The sequence below is a fragment of the Capricornis sumatraensis genome, chromosome X (assembly GCF_032405125.1).
Source record: "Capricornis sumatraensis isolate serow.1 chromosome X, serow.2, whole genome shotgun sequence".
NCBI classification, from domain to species: domain Eukaryota; kingdom Metazoa; phylum Chordata; class Mammalia; order Artiodactyla; family Bovidae; genus Capricornis; species Capricornis sumatraensis.
Window position 1 is genome coordinate 12,705,029 of NC_091092.1, and position 18,565 is coordinate 12,723,593.

The 18,565-nt window shown below is 42.3% G+C and overlaps 2 protein-coding genes across 2 annotated transcripts; one reads left to right on the forward strand and one right to left on the reverse strand.

Moving 5' to 3' along the window:
• The first annotated feature begins 10,947 nt into the window (after positions 1-10,947).
• On the forward strand, positions 10,948-11,454 carry LOC138071094 (histone H2B-like). Its single transcript, XM_068962514.1, has one exon. The coding sequence runs from the start codon at positions 10,948-10,950 to the stop codon at positions 11,452-11,454; it is 507 nt and encodes a 168-aa protein (XP_068818615.1).
• Positions 11,455-15,971: 4,517 nt separating this feature from the next.
• Positions 15,972-16,493, reverse strand: LOC138071095 (histone H2B 1/2-like). Its single transcript, XM_068962516.1, has one exon. The coding sequence runs from the start codon at positions 16,491-16,493 to the stop codon at positions 15,972-15,974; it is 522 nt and encodes a 173-aa protein (XP_068818617.1).
• Between the last annotated feature and the right edge of the window lie 2,072 nt (positions 16,494-18,565).

Here is an 18,565-nt window from a genome sequence, read left to right on the forward strand (position 1 = left end):
AATTGATGCTTTTGAACTGTGGTGCTGGAGAAGACTCTTGAGAGTCCCTTGGACTGCAAGGAAAATCCAACCAGTCCATCCTACAGGAGATCTGTCCTGGGTGTTCATTGGAAGGACTGATGCTGAAGCTGAAACTCCAATATTTTGGCCACCTCATGTGAAGAGTTGACTCATTGGAAATGACCCTGATGCTGGGAGAATTACCATTAAGAAAGTGGTGAAGTCATATATGCTTAGGGACAGTAAATGATTTTCCTTCTAAAAACTGCACTAGAGCCATTTTTCTTGTAGATCTAATAATGTGAGATAGTGTTTTCTTCACCATTAAAGATTTTCAAAGAGGGGGATATGGCACAGGTCTGAAAACTGGAACACATCCTATTTTTGAGAGCTCCAAGTTTCTCCCACCAAGGGTGTGACTCTGTAAAAAAAGAAAAGAAAAAAAAAAAAACCTTCAGTTTGTGATGTTCAGGTGATCCTGAGGCAGCTCATCTGTGGGTGGCGTATCTGATGGCAGCCCTGGTGGCCTCAGACACATTGTGCTCACCAATCTCCCCTGGCAGTACCAGGTGCAGAGTGCTGTCTGGAGAGGATCTGTGCAGAGGATCTCTCTGGAGGTGAGGATTGAGCCCTTGATGGAAGGAGCCAGGAAGGAGACATATCTGATCAACTCTCAATGATACTGTTCAGAAAATAATTCACACATGACGTTTAAAGAAATGCCAAATTTAAAGAAAAAGTGCTCCACAACCTGCTAGACACAGATGGACATAGAAGTGCAAAGTCAGCTCCTTGTACACAGAGTAGTGCTCTTGGAAATCATGGAGATAACTGGCCTAGTATTTTCTCCAGGCCTGATCAAACTCTCATGACATCAGGAAAGAGAAATGGCAAAATCAGAGTCTCTATGTAGAGAACACATACTGAAATATGCTGGTATCAAATTATTAAAAATATTTAGTATATATCAAATGAAAAAAGATGTTGACATAATTTAGGTTCTGAAAAATAACCCACAGGGTGAATGTATATAAGAGTACTTGTTTGGGGAAAAAAATGTTACCTCATTGTTTAAGAAGCCACCATGGGGTGAAAAAGGGAACTAATAAGTGAGAAACACACAAAAATTAAAATCATATAACTTTCAAGAATATACACTAATGCAGTCAAAGGTATTTTAAAAATATATTTATGTAGAAATAAGAAATTGAACCAAAAATAAGACTTTGAAAGAATTGAAGAAATGGGACTCATCAATGTGGTTTCATTCCCAATGATTAGGCTTCCTATGGTGTTTCCTCTTGGACATTTAAGGGACAGCCACTTCTACTGTTAAAAAGGTGATGTCAGTCATGAAGTGGGGAAAGCTGTATTTTATTACTAGAAAATGTACTGGAAAGTTACAGTGGTGAAATCTTACCATTCAATATCTGAAGAGTTCCATCTACAACTAAGAATTTAAAAATCTTACCTGAAATATTAGCAATCAACTTCTTGCCATTTTTTGATGCAAGGGACAAAAGACATATCCAGGACAGTCTCTGAATTCATATCATTAAAGCACCATGATTAAACAACAGCCAAGAGACAAACCACAGGGAGTGAACCATACCAATACACTCCATAAGCTCCAAAGGTCAAACCTCCCCAGAAGGCTGTGATTGGTGTATCCTGTGTCACACTATAACATTTTGGCCCAATGGCCAGGAACCACATCCCTTGCCTACCTCAATATCAAAGGCTGCAGGTGCCATTAAGACTCCTATTGCTTCAGCCCAGGACAGTGTTCCCACCTTGAGTGAAGGGTTGTGCCTCAGGAGCTGCAGGCTTTTCATTGGCTGAGCCAGTCCCAAGCGGCGCTTGGGCTGCTCTGATTGGATGCTTCCAGCATCGTCACAAATCAGAGGAGCAAGCCACGAAGGCTCCCAATTTTCCAAAACGGGAGGGTGTACTCTTCAGGAGAAAACCAAATAAGATTGATCTGAACCAGTCAGAAAAGTAACTTCAGTTTCTTCCACTCTGGATATGTTTTGCTTCTGGAACATTTTGCTGTACTTATTTTAGCACTGGGTTTGGGACCTTGACTATATTTCCAAATGAATTCTATGATACAAATACTGTTATCAAGGCTTGAATGAGGTATATTTATCTTATTAATACTATTTTCTCCAGGTTCTTGCTCATCTTTTGTTATTAAACATAAAGTTCTTTTCAAATGTTGTCATTTCAGCGAACTCCAGTGTTAAATTATGAGTGTTCACCAGGTGTCCTTTCTCCTCGAATACCTACTGAAGTCAGGTAACATTTGTGCTTATTTGGCCTTAGTCTCCTCAGCATCAACCCCCACTGTTTCACTCTTTGTTAAATTTCCTGTGATTCAGTCGTCCTTGAGCTTTACCAAGAGTTCTTCTCATCCAAAATTTTGTTCCAGGTGTGTAAGGGCATCCTGAGGTACTACAAAGAGCTATTTACCTGCACGTCCTTTGGTGATAGCTTTTCCTGGTCTCCTTGGAAGTCAATGTTTTAGAAATATTTTCATAAGATTCTTATGATATTCAAGCATGTAAGTTATACTCCCATTCCTGTGGCTTACCTGTCATAATCCTTAGTATAATGGCCCCAAGACACTTTTGAGAAGTAATGGCAGAACAAAGTTCTACTGTGGACCAAAAAAAAAAAAAAAACAAGGCCTTTAGAGTCCTCCTTGATCAGCAAATAGTCCCCTTCACCAGCACACACTCGAAGTGGTTAAGCTCTCTAGTATCCTGCTTTGCCCATGTCTTTCTCCTGAGCTTGTGGGTTTCTGAAATGTTAAAAAGTTGCTGTTTTGTCCCTTCAGGACAGGGCTGTCCCTTTTCTCAAGGCCTCAAAAGTGGTTTTGATTTGTGTAGGTTATCCATCATTTGTCTCACTGTTTGACTGAGTGTCATCCTTTTGAGGTTTAAACATCCTAATCAATAGAGAAATTTAAAACTTATTTTACAAGCAAATAACAGATACCAAACATAACGGAATGTAATCAGTGTTTAACACAAATGATAATATTTTAAAGCATTTGTAAGGACTGAATTGAAAGTGTATGTTCCATCACTTTTGAGATGGACAGTGAGAAACTTTTCAAAAGTAAATACAGCTATTCAGCCTTCAAATAGTTGAGGAAAATTACATGAGTGAAGTCACCTTATTTTCCCTTAAGTTAGTGTTAGAGAAGGAAATGGCAACCCACTCCAGTATTCTTGCCTGGAAAATTCAATGGACAGAGGAGCCTGGCAGGCTACAGTCCATAGGGTTGCCAAGAGCTGGACACGACTGAGCTACTGAGCTCAGCAGCAGTCACTACTGTTCTCTTTTTTATTATTGTTATAGGAGAATCTAGAAAACATTGCTTATAACCAAACAGCAATTTCCCAAACAGAGAAAAGTCCTACATATACACTATTAATTTTGAAGCAATGTGATATAAAGTGTACAAGGAACCATGCAAAAAAGAGGGAGCTACAAATTGAATACTGATTCATACCAGACAGATCAACAGAAGCATTCAGCCAGCCCACCGATACATGAGAAGTGATAAATAATTGCTGCTTTAATTCACTGAATTCTGAAATAATTTACAATGGAACAGCCACTAAATGATACATATTATGAAAAGTCAAGTTTTTGACAGACTGCTGACTTATTTGAAACCTTTGATTTATCAAAATTAAAAAGTTTAATAAGACTTTCCATCAATATTTCATGCTTACATAGCATAGAAGAATGAAGAAACTGTAACTACACCACCCGGTAAGCATCAAACCACAGTTTATGTGTGAAAAACACCAATGTGCTCTTAATATAATGGAAGCGTGAGGAGATATGCCCACCTATAACTCAAAATTCATGTCTTATGTGAGTTGAATTCTTCTCCCTAAAATTCCTATGCTGATGTCCTAAACCCTAGTACCTGACATGTGATTGTTTATGGAGATACAATCTAACCTGGACGAATGAAGTTCAACTATATTCATTAGGATGCCCCCTAATCCCAAATGACCTATAGCCGTAGAAAAAGAGGAAATATGGACACAGAGACTCTCCCATAGGGAGGAAACGGAACAAATGTAAGGGTCTCTTTGCCACTCTGACAAGCCAAGATGAGAAGACTGGAACGGACGCTTTCTTCACACCACTCTAAAGGACCCAAATTAGCTGTCATCTTGATTTGAACTTTCACCTCCAAATATGTGAGACCCTAAGTATCTCAAGTAAACCAAGCTCAGGCATTTTGTACATCATCCCAGGTAACTAGTATGATATTAAATGACCACAATTAGAATCATTCAAGCAATTCAGCAAAGACAGTGCAGGCAACAAATGGCACCTGATGCCGTCCCTGTTACCAAAGCTGAACATCCAGGAAGGGATGTACTGCTTGGGCGCGAGAAAAGTGGCTTGAACTTCAGACCAATGGCTGTGGCTCACTCAGGCCAATCTCTGATTGGCTGACTCATAGAAGAGTTGCCCTTGCACTTCTCTGATTGGACGTCCCACCATCTGAGGGGAATATCGCTAAGGTTGTCATTTTCAAAGTTAGAAGAGTAAAGCCCGGACAAGAGAAGAAACAGTTCACCAGAACAAGTTAGAATAAACCATTCAGTTAGAAGATTTAAGATTTTTCGAGTTAGATTAGAATCTGTAATAATTTTTTTCCTTACAATGATTTAGTAATTCATTCACTGTCTTTGAATTCACACTCCAAATGAATTGCATAACACAGGTAATGGAGAAAAGAATTTCAATGGGGGTACATTTGACCTATCAGTACTATTTTACATGCATTAATGATAATAATTTGATAATCAAGCAGTGAAGGATTTCCCTCATTTCCTCTTCACAGTAAACCACACCGTTAGATCGCGATTGGGTACTAGCTGCCCTTCTTTCCAAAAGGGCCCACTAAAGTGTATAATCAGAATCACTACTCCCCCTTCCATCTTCAACAACGATTAACAAAATTCCAGTTTTCTTCTTTTCTTTCTAGATTTCTTAGGTGTTGTCCTCCCTTACACTCCCAGTCTTCACTCTCTAGACCAATCATGCTGCATCTGTAACATCTTTCAACAATGATCCTATTTCATTTGTGTCTACAAATGCAAAACACCCAAATCTCCTAAAAACAGAACTGTCTTAGTGTATTCGATATCTTGAAATTACTTTTGGCAGTGACCATCGCTTTGTGACCAGTGTGCAAAACTAACCATCAGTTCAGTCACTCAGTCTTGTCCAACTCTTTGCAACCCCATGGACTGCACCATGCCAGGCCTTCCTATCCATCACCAACTCACGGAGATCACTCAAACTTATGTCCATTGAGTCAGTGATGCCATCCAACCATCTCATCCTCTGTTGTCCCCTTCTGCTCCCACCTTTAATCTTCCCCAGCATCAGTCTCTTCAAATGAGTCAGTTCTTTGCATCAGGTGGCCAAACTATTGGAGTTTCAGCTTCAGCATCTGTCCTTCCAATGAATGTTCAGGACTGACTTCCAGTAGAATGGACTGGTTGGATCTCCTTGCTGTCGAAGGGACTCTCAAGAGTCTTCTCCAACGCTACATTTCAAAACCATCAATTCTTTGGCACTCAGCTTTCTTTGCAATCCAACTCTCACATCCATACATGACCACTGGAAAAACCATAGCCTTGACTAGATGGACCTTTGTTTGACAAAGTAATGTCTCTGCTTTTTAATATGCTATCTAGATTGGTCATAACTTTCCTTCCAAGGAGTAAGCATCATTTAATTTCATGGCTGCAATCACCATCTGCAGTGATTTTGGAGCCCCCAAAAATAAAGTCTGCCACTGTTTCCACTGTTTCCCCATCTATTTGACATGACTCGATGGGACAAGATGCCATGATCTTCGTTTTCTGAATATTGAGTTTCAAGCCAACCTTTTCATTCTCCTCTTTCACTTTCATCAAGAGGCTCTTACTGCCTCTTCGTTTTCTGCCATAAGGATGGTGTCATCTGCAAATCTAAGTTCATTGATATTTCTCCCGGCAGTCTTGATTCCAGCTTGTGCTTCGCTAGTCCAGCATTTTGCATGATGTACTCTGCATATAAGTTAAATAAGCTGGGTGACACTACACAGCCTTGATATACTCCTTTCCCGATTTGGAATCTGTCTGTTGTTCCATGTCCATTTCTATCTGTTGCTTCTTCACCTGCACACAGATTTCTCAGGAGGCAGACAAGGGGGTCTGGTATTTCCATGCCTTGAAGAATTCTCCACAGTCTGCTGTGATCCACACAGTCAAAGGCTTTGGCATCCTCAATAAAGCAAAATTAGATATTTTTCTGGACCTCTCTTACTTTTTCGGTGATCCAACACATGTTGGCAATTTGATCTCTGGTTCCTCGCCTTTTCTAAATCCAGTTTGGTAATGCATTTCTGATTCATAGGAAGAAAAACTGATGTTTTGAAGCAGCAACTATTAGCAACATAGACATCAAGGCATTTTCTGAAGTCACTCTTTTCAAAGTGTGACTTGAAAAGTTCACACTTTTGAACTTGAAAATTTCACACTTGTTTCTCCTAGAAGTCAGCTGTACACTTCTGATTTTTTTTTCCAGTGGATACTCCAATTTCTAATTGCTGCAACAATAAGGTATGCACTGGATTTCATGGTTGATTTTAATTTAGGTTGCAGAGTAAGACCTTTTTTTCCCCTTCAAATTCCTTCAATTTAATTTTCAACATAACAGAATAATACTAAGAAATGAGCTTCATGAGGGGGCTTATTGCCAAATTCTTTTTTTTTAATTAATTTATTTTAATTGGAGGCTAATTACAATATTGTAGTGCGTTTGCCATACATTGACATGAATCAGCCATGGGTGTACATGTGTTCCCCATCCTGAACCCCCCTCCCACCTGCATCCCCATCCCATCCCTCTGGGTCATCCCAGGGCACCAGCCCTGAGCACCCTGTCTCATGCATCAAACCTGGACTGGTGATCTGTTTCACATATGATAATATACATGATTCAATGCTAGTCTCTCAGATCATCCCACCCTCGCCTTCTCCCACAGAGTCCAAAAGACTGTTCTATACATCTGTGTCTCTTTTGCTGTCTCACATATAGGGTCATCGTTACCATCTTTCTAAATCCCATGTATATGCGTTAGTATACTGTATTGGTATTCTTCATTCTGACTTACTTCACTCTGTATAAAAGGGTCCAGTTTCATCCACCTCATTAGAACTGAGTCAAATGAATTCTTTACAATGGGTGAGTAATTGTGTATATGTACCACAGCTTTCTCATCCATTCATCTGCCAGTGGACATCTAGGTTGTTTCCATGTCCTGGCTATTGTAAACAGTGCTGCGATGAACACTGGGGTACACGTGTCTCTTTCAATTCTGGCTTCCTTGGTGTGTATGCCCAGCAGTGGGATTGCTGGTCATATGACAATTCTGTTTCCAGGTTTTAAGGAACCTCCACACTGTTCTCCATAGTGGCTGTACTAGTTTGCATTCCCACCAACAGTGTAAGAGGGCTCCCTTTTCTCCACACCCTCTCCAGCATTTATTGCTTGTAGACTTTTGGATAGCAGTCATTCTGACTGGCGTGAAACGAGGACCTCGATTCTTTTTCTTTATCTCATGAGGTTCTGCCAGTTTAAAGAAAATCTTTTTTTTTTTTTTTTTTTTCTGTCCTGTAGAGCCATGTCCCTTTCCTGAAGGGCTCAGGAAAAGTTTGATTTTGTGAATTATCAGGATTTTATCTCAGTGTTTGGCTGAGAGTGGTGTACTTTTCAGGCTCTTATATCCTACACAGTAGGAAATAATTACAAATGTAGGTGTAAATAATACTTTGTACCAATTGCGAATGACAGACGATCTTCTCCCTCACAGAAGGAAGAAGAGATAAAATACTAAAATGACATTACTGAACATTCGCAGAATTGTGAAAATGACTGTGGTGGGCCCACCTTGTTTCTCATAAGTGGTGACCAGTGTTCTTTTAATAAGATGGAAGAGGAAGGAGATATGCCCACAATTAGTTCAAAATATGAATCTCTTATGGGTTGATTTTGTGGCTCTAAACTTAATGTATCTGTGCCATAAACACTCATACTCATATGTGATGATATTTGGAGATAGAGTATTTACCAAGTAATCAAGTTAAAATATGTTCATTAGAATAGGTCTTAATCCAAATGAGGTATATCCATATAAAAAGGGAAAGTCTCTAGATGAAAGTGAAAGAGGAGAGAGAAAATGTTGGCTTAAAGCTCAACATTCAGGAAACTAAGATCATGGCATCCAGTCCCATGACTTAATGGGAAATAGATGGGGAAACAGTGGAAAGAGTGGCTGACTTTACTTTTCTGGGCTCCAAAATCACTGCAGATGGTGACTGCAGCCATGAAATTAAAAGACGCTTGCTCCTTGGAAGGAAAGTTATGACCAACCTAGATAGCATATTCCAAAGCAGAGACATTACTTTGCCAACTAAGGTCCGTCTAGTCAAAGCTATGGTTTTTCCAGTGGTCATGTATGGATGTGAGAGTTGGAGTATAAAGAAAGCTGAGCACCGAAGAATTGATGCTTTTGAACTGCGGTGTTGGAGAAGACCCTTGAGAGTCCCTTGGACTGCAAGGAGATCCAACCAGTCCATCCTAAAGGAGATCAGTCCTGGGTGTTCATTGGAGGGACTGATGTTGAAGCTGAAACTCCAATACTTTGGCCACCTGATGCGGAGAGCTGACTCATTGGAAAAGACCCTGGTGTTGGGAAAGATTAAGGGTGGGAGGAGAAAAGGACGACAGAGGATGAGATGGTTGGATGGCATCACCGACACAATGCACATGTGTTTGGATGGACTCCAGGAGTTGATGATGGACAGGGAGGCCTCTAGTGCTGCGTTTCATGGGGTCCCAAAGAGTCGGACATGACTGAGCAACTGAAATGAACTGAACTGAACTGGAAAAGGGAAAATCAGACATAGATACATACATATAGGGAAGAAAATGTGGGGAGGTATAGGGAGATTTCAGCTATTTTCAAGCCAAGGAAAGTGGCCAGGAATGGAGGCCCCTTATGCATTCACACCTTGCAAAAGATCCAACGCAGATGAAATTTTGATTTGGACTTAGAGCCTCCACAAGGAGGAGACAATAAATGAATGTGTTTAATTGACCTAATCGCTAGCATTTTGTACACGAGTTCTCAGTTCAGTCGCTCAGTCGTGTCCGATTCTTTGCGACCCCATGAATGGCAGCATGCCAGGGCTCCCTGTCCATCACCAACTCCCGGAGTTCACTCAGACTCATGTCCTTAGAGCCATGATGCCATCCAGCCATCTCATCCTCTGTTGTCCCCTTCTCCTCCTGCCCCCAATCCCTCCCAACATCAGAGTCTCTTCCAACGAGTCAACTCTTCTCATAAGGGGGCCAAAGTACTGGAGTTTCAGCTTTAGCATCATTCCTTCCGAAGAAATCCCAGGGCTGATCTCCTTCAGAATGGACTGGTTGGATCTCCTTGCAGTCCAAGGGACTCTCAAGAGTCTTCTCCAACACCACAGTTCAAACGCATCAATTCTTCAGTGCTAAGCCTTCTTCACAGTCCACCTCTAACATCCATACATGACTACTGGAAAAACCATAGCCTTAACTAGACAGACCTTAGTTGGCAAAGTAATGTCTCTGCTGTGGAATATGCTATCTAGGTTGGTCATAATTTTCCTTCCAAGGAGTAAGCATCTTTTAATTTCATGGCTGCAGTCACCATCTGCAGTGATTTTGGGCCCCCCCCCAAAATAAAGTCTGACACTCTTTCCACTGTTTCCCCATCTGTTTCCCATGAAGTGATGGGATCGGATGCCATGATCTTCATTTTCTGAATGTTGAGCTTTAAGCCAACTTTTTCACTCTCCTCTTTCACTTTCCTCAAGAGGCTTTTTAGTTCCTCTTCACTTTCTTTTTCGGTATGTTTATTTCTAGGTGTTTTATTTCTCTCTCTTTTTATGTGTTTTAACTCACCCTAGTGGCTTTTCAGCAATAAAAGTGATCATTTTCTGAGAAATAACCACTATAAATCATTAATCAATTCCAGTATGTGTGGTATTTGGGGGACCTAAATAAGGTTTAAGACAAGAATGTATAATTTGCAAAATGTTACATATTTTTAGTGTGTATGTGTAAGTATTCCTATTTCTGTTTGTGTTCTGTATTTGGAGAATGGGATTCTGTCATTCTCCTCATACTGATCACTGGTTTTGATAAATTCTGGAGATAATAGCTGTTCATTTCATTCCTATGCTTTTCAGGAGCACTCTGCTGGGGAAGCCAGGACATTCTGCTCATGCCACTGTAGGTCAGCCAGGAGAAGATTCTGTGTTGGAGTAAAATGTCCACCAAGTGACCTGAGTCACTCTGATGCCTGAAAGAGCTGGAGCTGTGGAGGACTGTCATACTCTCTCAGGAAGCTTTAACTGATGATTTCATTTTCCAACTTAGGTGGCTTTCACTGAGTTTGGCTGAAAGTGAAAGTGAAGTCGCTCAGTCATGTCCGACTCTTTGCGACCCCATGGACACCAGGCTCCTCCGTCCATTGGATTTTCTAGGCAATGGTACTGGAGTGGGTTGCCATTTCCTTCTCCATGGGATCTTCCCAACCCGGGGATTCAACCTAGGTATCCCACATTGTAGACAGACACTTTACCATCAGAGCCACCAGGGGGAGCTGTGCTGACTAGGGGTTAAACATGGGGGAGGGGCAGGGCAAGAGTTGAGAGGCGGGGCATCCGGTGTCACGTGACATGAGCTGCCATAGTAACAGGCCTCCCTGCCTTGCATCCAATCAGATATGGACAGTGTCTGTGACGTCAGGGAAAGCCGGGCCTATAAATTCGGCCAACGGCCTTCAACGGCCTCACTGTTCTTCTGGGCTGCGCTATGGAGAATGGTGGCGCTGCCGTGTGGGAACCATCCTCTGACGGCCATGAGGAAGATGTGATCACCATAGACACCAGCACCTCCGAAGCTGAGCCCTCTGAACCGGAGATGGCAAAAGCAGAGACCTTGAAACCAGAGCCGTATGATGCGGAACCAAAAAAGGCAAAGCAGAAGACAGCTAAGGGCCGCCGTTGCCGTTGCCGACGCCGCCGCTGCCGTCAGGGCAATTTCTCCAGCTTTGCTACCTATTTCCCTAGGGTGCTGAAGCAAGTACATACAGGCCTGAGTCTTTCCCGTGAGTCCGTGAACGTCCTGGATTCGTTTGTGAAAGATATGTTCGAGCGGATTGCCGAAGAGGCCGGGCGCCTGGCCCACAGCAACAAGCGCTGCACCATCATGACCGAAGACATCGAGACCGCTGTGCGTCTTCTGTTGCCTGGGGAGCTCGGCAAGTATGCCACGTCCGAGGGCACCAAGTCGGTCATCAGATACCACCTCTCCAGATGAACTGCCTCAGGACTGTCGCAAACTGACCATCGCAAACCAGACTTAAGGGTTCTCCCCTTAGGCCCTACATTTAATCTTTAAAACATTTCTACCCCAAAGAAAACATTAAAAACCTCATTAACTTTGCTTCAATATGTGTCGGTTGTGTCATTTGTTCGACGGAAAATCGTGTCCTTTTTTCTTAACATGTTGCAACTCGTCGCTTTCCTAAGTGGTTATTTCTATTCGTGCTTTCTCAGTGATTTTAGGGATCTTTATGGTCAAAATTCTTTCCCTAAAAGTTTCATTGGCCTTTTCCATTTTCATTCTCCCATCGATACTTAGGTATCATCCAGAGATTTTTATATGAGTATAGCAACCGATAAAAACCAGTGTGGTCTTCCTGGGTGGCTCAGCAGTAACGAATCCGCCTGCAATGCAGGAGTCGCAGGAGAGGCAGGGTCCATCCCTGGGTCATAAAGATCCCCGGGAGGAGGGCATGGCAACCCTCACCAGTATTCTTTCCTGGAGAATCCCATGGAGAGAGGAGCCTGGTGGGCTACAGTTCATAGGGTCTGCAAAGGGTCGAACACCACTGAAGCAAGGTAGCACACAGGTTCACAAAGAGCAGTGTGTGTGTGTGTGTGTGTGTGTGTGTGTGTGTGTGCATGTGTGTGTGTGTGTGTTTGTGTGCTCAGTCACTCAGTCATGTCCAACTCTTTCTGACCCCATGGACAGGAGCCCGCTGGGCTCCTATCTCTTTGAAATTTTCTAAGCAAGAACACTGAATTGGGTTGTCATTTCCTACTCCAGGGGATCTTTCTGACCAAGGGATAGAAGCTGTGTCTCTTTCGTCTCCTGCATTGGCAGTCAGATTCTTGACCACTGCACCAGCAGTAACAGATATAAAAATCACATTCTATTCCTTCAATCCCAATTCACTTCCATGTGTAAAATATGACTCAAACATAGTGTAAAATAAGAAAATTCTAAATTTCTGGAATCAAGCGCCGTATCTTTTGAAATTACCTTATCCAGATTTTTCTGATCTCATTTTTTGTTTGCAACCTAGAACATTTTGCTTTAAAAAAAAGAAAACAAAAATCCTGACTGAATTGCAGACTTGCAGGGATGATGGGAGAGTCCAGTGACAGAGAATGTAGCCACAGTCTCCACAGTAGCAGCCAATGAGGGACTGGTAGCCCATGAGCCAAAGCAATTGGCCAAACGTATGGTGGAGTGAGGAGAGATGAACAAATAACACCCTTCCTGTGACACTCAGCCTAGAGATGGAGAGGGAACATGGGGTGATAGTTTCCCTGATGTTTTTCCATTCAAGCACCTGCTTTTAACCATGGCGATTGAAGTACAGGCATCCATTTCTTGGGGCTTCCCAGGAGGTGCTAGTGGTAAAGAACCTGCCTTCTTATGTGGGAAACGAAGAGCCGTGGATTCAATCCCTGGACTGGGAAGATGCCCTGGAGAAAGGCATGGCAACCCACTCCAGTATTCTTGCTGGAAGGTCCCATGGACAGAGGAGCCTAGTGGGTTACAATCCATTGGGTCTCAAAGAGTCAGACACGACTGAAGTGGCTTAGCATGCACACATCCATTTCTTGGGTCTTCCCAGGTGGTGGCGGTAGTAAAGAACCTGCCTGCAATGCAGGAGACACAGGAGACCCAGGTTCTGTCCCTAGGTGGAGAAGGTTCCCTGGAGGAGGGCATGGAAACCCACTCCAGTATTCTTTCCTGGATAATTCCCAGGGACAGAGGAGCCTGGTGGGCCACAGTTCATAGGGCCACGAAGAGTGGGACACAACTGAAGAGACTTAGCACACATGCATGCACCCATTTCTTGTTGAGGGAGATGCCTCTAGCTCCTTGCATCAAAGTAAGGAGGAGGATGTTCAGCAGTTAAGAGAAATGAGATGACGTCTTCTTCTACCTCCAGTATTTGACTGCTATTGCTTATGATAGTATTTACTGAATTTAATGTGCATTGTGTTTTCTTCTTGGTGCATTGACATTTTTATTTCTAAAAGTATATTGCTGAATTTCAAACTAGTTGGTGATTTTCCTATTCCTTTTATTTTTGTTTGTTTTGAGATATGTTTTTTTAAATTAATTAATTTTTTATTGAAGGATTATTGCTTTACAGAATTTTGCTGTTTTCTGTCAAACCTCAACATGACTCAGCCTAGGGTATACATATATCCCCTCCCTTTTGGAACTCCCTCCTCATCCCACCCCTCTAGGTTGACCCAGAGCCCCGGTTTGAGTTTCCTGAGCCATCCAGCAAATTCAAATTGGCCATCTATTTTACATATGGTAATGTAAATTTCCATGTTACTCTTTCTTTGCATCTCACTCTCTCCTCCCCTTTCCCTCTGTCCATAATTCTATTCTCCTATTTCTTTTTTAAAAGATTGATTTCAGGATTACTGCATCCTTGGAGAGAGAGAAAGCACTCTGCGATTTCAGTCCTGTTTAATTTACAAAGCTTTTCATTAGAACTTAATATTTCATTATATTTTAAACTATTCATTCTGAACTTTAAGCAACAAGGATATGCTGTACAGCACAGAGAAATATACCAATTATCTAATAATAAATGTAAACAGAGTATAATATATAAAACAACTGAAGCACTATGTTGTAAACCTGAACAAATATAATATTGCAACTCATGAATATATCCATAAAAAAATTTAACGTTGAGAAGAATTTATCAGTACCACTGTTATTGGATGTAAAAATCTGTGAAGGATTTGATTCTCAGCAAAACAATGAGAGAAAAGCTAGGAGGATCTACAAAATTCCAACCTCCTGACTACAGCTGTAGTATTTCCTCTAGGTCAGTCATGACAGAGTTCGGTAAGTTCTGAATTATTTTCCCAGCAATTTCATTTCCCAGTTTATTCTCATTCTCCCAAAGTGTACTATGGAGTGCTTCAGAAGCAGTTTATGTGTGCTATACAATAGATAGAGTGAAGAAACTGATATACAAAATTCCAATTTTCTTTTTTTCCTCTCTAGATTTCTTATGTGTTGTCCTCCCTTACACTCCCAGTCTTCACTCTCTAGAGCAATTTTGCTGCATCTGTAACATCTTTCAACAGTGATCCTATTGCATTTCTGTATTTACAAACACAAAATACACAAAGCATGATAGCAGTGTCTTAGTGAACTGGCACAGTACCACAGTTCCTTCCCCATTAATCTGCAGTCTGATTTTCATAGAAAGGCATACAACACAATGGACATTAAATTCAGTAAATATTCTCTTAAGCATTAGCAGTCAAATACTTGAGGTAGAAGAAGGAGGCATCTTATTTCTCTTAATTGCTGATCCTCCTCTTCTTTTACTGATGCAAAGAGCTAGGGACATGTCCCACAACAAGAAATGGATGCATCTGTGTGTGCTAAAGCCTCTTGAGTCATGTCAGACTCTTTGTGATCCCATGGACTGTAGCCCACTAGGGTCCTCTGTCCATGGGGCTTATCCATGCAAGAATACTGGAGTGGGTTTCCATGCCCTCGTCCAGGGAACCTTCTCCACCTAGGGATCAAACCCGGGGCTCCTGTGTCTCCTGCATTGCAGGCAAGTTTCTGACCACTGATTCCAACTGCGAAGCCCCAAGAAATGGATGCCGGCATCTAGGTGGTTTGAGTCGTTTCTGACTCTTTCAGACTCTATGGATTGTAGCCCACCAGGCTCCTCTGTCCATGGAATTTTCCAGGTAAGACTATTGGAGTGGGTTTCCATGCCCTCTTCCAGGGGATCTTTCTGACCCAGGGATCAAACCTGCCATTCCAGCAACTCCTGCATTGTAGGCGGATTCTTTGCCGCTGAGCCACCCGGGAAGCACACACTGCTCTTTATCGGTTGCAAATCCCATGGACAGAGGAGCCTGGTGGGTTGCAGTCCACGGGGTCGCTAGGAGTCGGACACGACTGAGCGACTTCACTTTCACTTTCATCCACTGGAGAAGGAAATGGCAACCTACTCCAGTGTTCTTGCCTGGAGAATCCCAGGGACGGGGGAGCCTGGTGGGCTGCTGTCTCTGGGGTCGCACAGAGTTCGAAACGACTGAAGCGATTTAGCAGCAGTAGCAGCAGCAGCATATCCCATATAAAAATCCCTGGACGATACCTAAATATAGGTGGGAGAGTGAAAATGAAAAAGGCCAATGAAACTTCTAGGGAAAGAATTTTGACCATAAAGATCCTTAAAATCGCTGACTGATAAACCACGAACAGAAATAACCATTTAGGAAAGTGACGAGTTGCAATACGTTAAGAAAGAAAGTACACGATTTTTCCATCAAACAAATGACACAACCGACCGTATTTGAAGCACACTTGATGAGGTTTTTAATGTTTTCCTTGGGATGGAAACGTTTTAAAGATGGAAAGTAGGGGACACGTAAAGAAGCCAGAGTGGATGGACGTGGCTCTTTATCACTACAGGTCTTTTCCCTTCAACTGGTTCTGGTAAGAGTCTTTGGTTTGCGATGTTGCAGTGGTCATGAGGCAGTTCATCTGCGGGTGTTGTATCTGATGACCGACTTGGTGGCCTCGGACACTGCGTGCTTGCCGATCTCCCCAGGCAAGAGAAGACTCACGGCTGTCTGGATCTCCCCACTCGTGATGGTGCAGTGCTTGTTGGAGCGGGCCAGGCTCCCGGCCTCTTCGGCGATCTGCTCAAACATATCCTTCACGAACGAATCCATGAGGTTCATGGCCTCGTGAGAGAGACTCAGGCCGGTGTGCACTTGCCTCAGCACCCTGGGGAAATATGTGGCGAAGCTTGGAAAGTTGTCCAGATGGCGGCGACGGCGGCGGCGGCGGCCCTTAGCTGTCTTCTGTTTCGCCTTCTTTGGCTCAGCATCGTAGGGCTCTGGTTCGGAGGGCTCGGTTTCCGAGGTCTCTGTCTCAGAGGGCTCCGTTTCTGAGGTCTCTGTTTCAGAGGACTCCGTTTCAGAGGGCTTTATTTTGGAGGTTCCGGCTTCGTTGGTGCCCAGGTCTTCCTCAGAGTTGTCAGAGGATGGCTGAGCCATGTCAGAGCCACCAGTCCCCACTACTCAGAAGAAAGGACATGCGGGAATTGAAGGCAGTTGGCGGAGTTTATAAGCCCTGCCCTCCCTGAAGTCACAAACACTGTCCATATCTGATTGGATAAAATGCAAGGCAGGAGGCCTGTTACTATGGCAGCCCATGTCACGTGACACTGGACGCTCCACGCCCAACTCCCACTGCCCCTCCCCCACGTTTAACCACACAGACAGTCAAACTCAGTGGTATCTTTAAACTTTCCGTGACTTCCACCAGGAAAATCTTTGCACTCCGCCCCATGAAGGAGACAGCCAGTCATCTATTCACCTCAGCTGATTTATGTCTATTGTTGATGCAAGAGAAGTTTCAAAGATGTCACCAAAGTCATCTAAGTTGAAAAATGTAACAATCAGTTAGAGCTTCCTGAAAGAGTCTGACTGATCTCCATAACTCAAGCTCTTTCAGACATCAGAATGACTCAGGTCACTTGGTGGACATTTTACTCCAACACAGAATCTTTTCCTTCCGATTGACCTACAGTGCCAGGAGCAGAAATTTCCTGACATCCTCAGCACAGTGCTCCTGAAAAGCATAGGAATTAGTTGACCAGCTATTATCTCCAAAACTTATCAAAGACAATGATCACTATGAAGAGAATGGCAAAATCCCATTTGCCAAATACAGAACACAAACAGAAATAGGAATACATACTAAAAATATTTAACATTTTGCAAATTTTAAACTGTTTTCTTAAACATTATTTAGGTCCCCCAAATACCAGACAATGTGGAATTGATTAATGATTTATAGTGATTATTGCTCAAAAACATGATCACTCTTATTGCTAGAAAGCCACCAGAGTGAGAGAAAAAGAATAAAAAGAGAGAAATAAAACACCTAGGAATAAATGTACCTAGGTGGTGGTGAAAGACCTGTACTTAGAAAGAATAAGACCCTGATCAAAGACATTGAAGATAATATAAACAGAGGGAAAGGTCTACTTTGTTTATGGATTCGAAGAATTGATATTCTTTAAAAAACCATGCTATCAAAGCCAATCCACATATTCAATGCAATTCCTATGAAAATACCAGGGCATTTTCCACAGAACTAAAAAAAACAATTTTAAATTTTGTATGGAAAGATGAAAGACCCTGAATCGCGAAAACAGTCTTCAAGAAGAAGACCAGAACTGGAGGAATCGGGTTCTCTGATTTTGGTCTATAACAGAAAACTACAGTAATCCAATCAGTGTAGTACTGGCACAAAAACAGACACATGGATCCATAGAACAGGAGAGCTCAGAAATAAACCTATGGGCTTATGGTCAATTCAGTTCAGTTCAGTCTCCCAGTCATGTGTGACCCTTTTCGACCCCATGAACTACAGCACACCAGGCTTCCCTGTCCATCACCAACTCTCAGAGCTTACTCAAACTCATGTCCATCAAGTCGGTGATGCCATCCAACCATGTCATCCTCTGTCATTCCTTTCTTTCCCGCCTTCAATCTTTCCCAGCATCAGAGTCTTTTCCAAGGAGTCAGTCCTTCACATCATTTGACACAATATTGGAGTTTCAGCTTCAGCATCAGTCCTTCCAATGAATATTCAGGACTGATTTCCTTTAGGATTGACTGGTTGCATATCCTTGCAGTCCATGATCAATTAATCTACAGTTTAAAAAGGCAAGAATGTACAAATGGAGAGAAGACAGTCTCTTCAATAAGTGGTGCTTGGATAATTGGATAGCTACATGCAATAAAGTAAAATTAGAACATTCTCTAGCAGCATATACAAAAATAAACTCAAAATGGACTGAAGACCTAAATATAATACATATGTTGTGTAGGAAGTCATTTTAAGATTCCATTAGATATTTTAATGAGCTGTGTTTCTTTCACATTTGTAAATTCAGACATTAAATGAACACATCAGTTATATTAAAAAAAACCCACTGAAAATAACCACAGTTGGGTTTTGAGGGGATAACTGGGACCTCAAAAGTCTCTGACACACAGGAAATCTAGGATGCAGATGGGAAAAGCAGAGTTTGATGTTGAAGATTGGAAGGAGGAGT

Excerpts from the sequence above, each read along its gene's own strand:
- LOC138071094 (XM_068962514.1), top strand. The coding sequence starts at position 10,948 with ATGGAGAATGGTGGCGCTGCCGTGTGGGAACCATCCTCTGACGGCCAT.
- LOC138071095 (XM_068962516.1), bottom strand. The coding sequence starts at position 16,493 with ATGGCTCAGCCATCCTCTGACAACTCTGAGGAAGACCTGGGCACCAAC.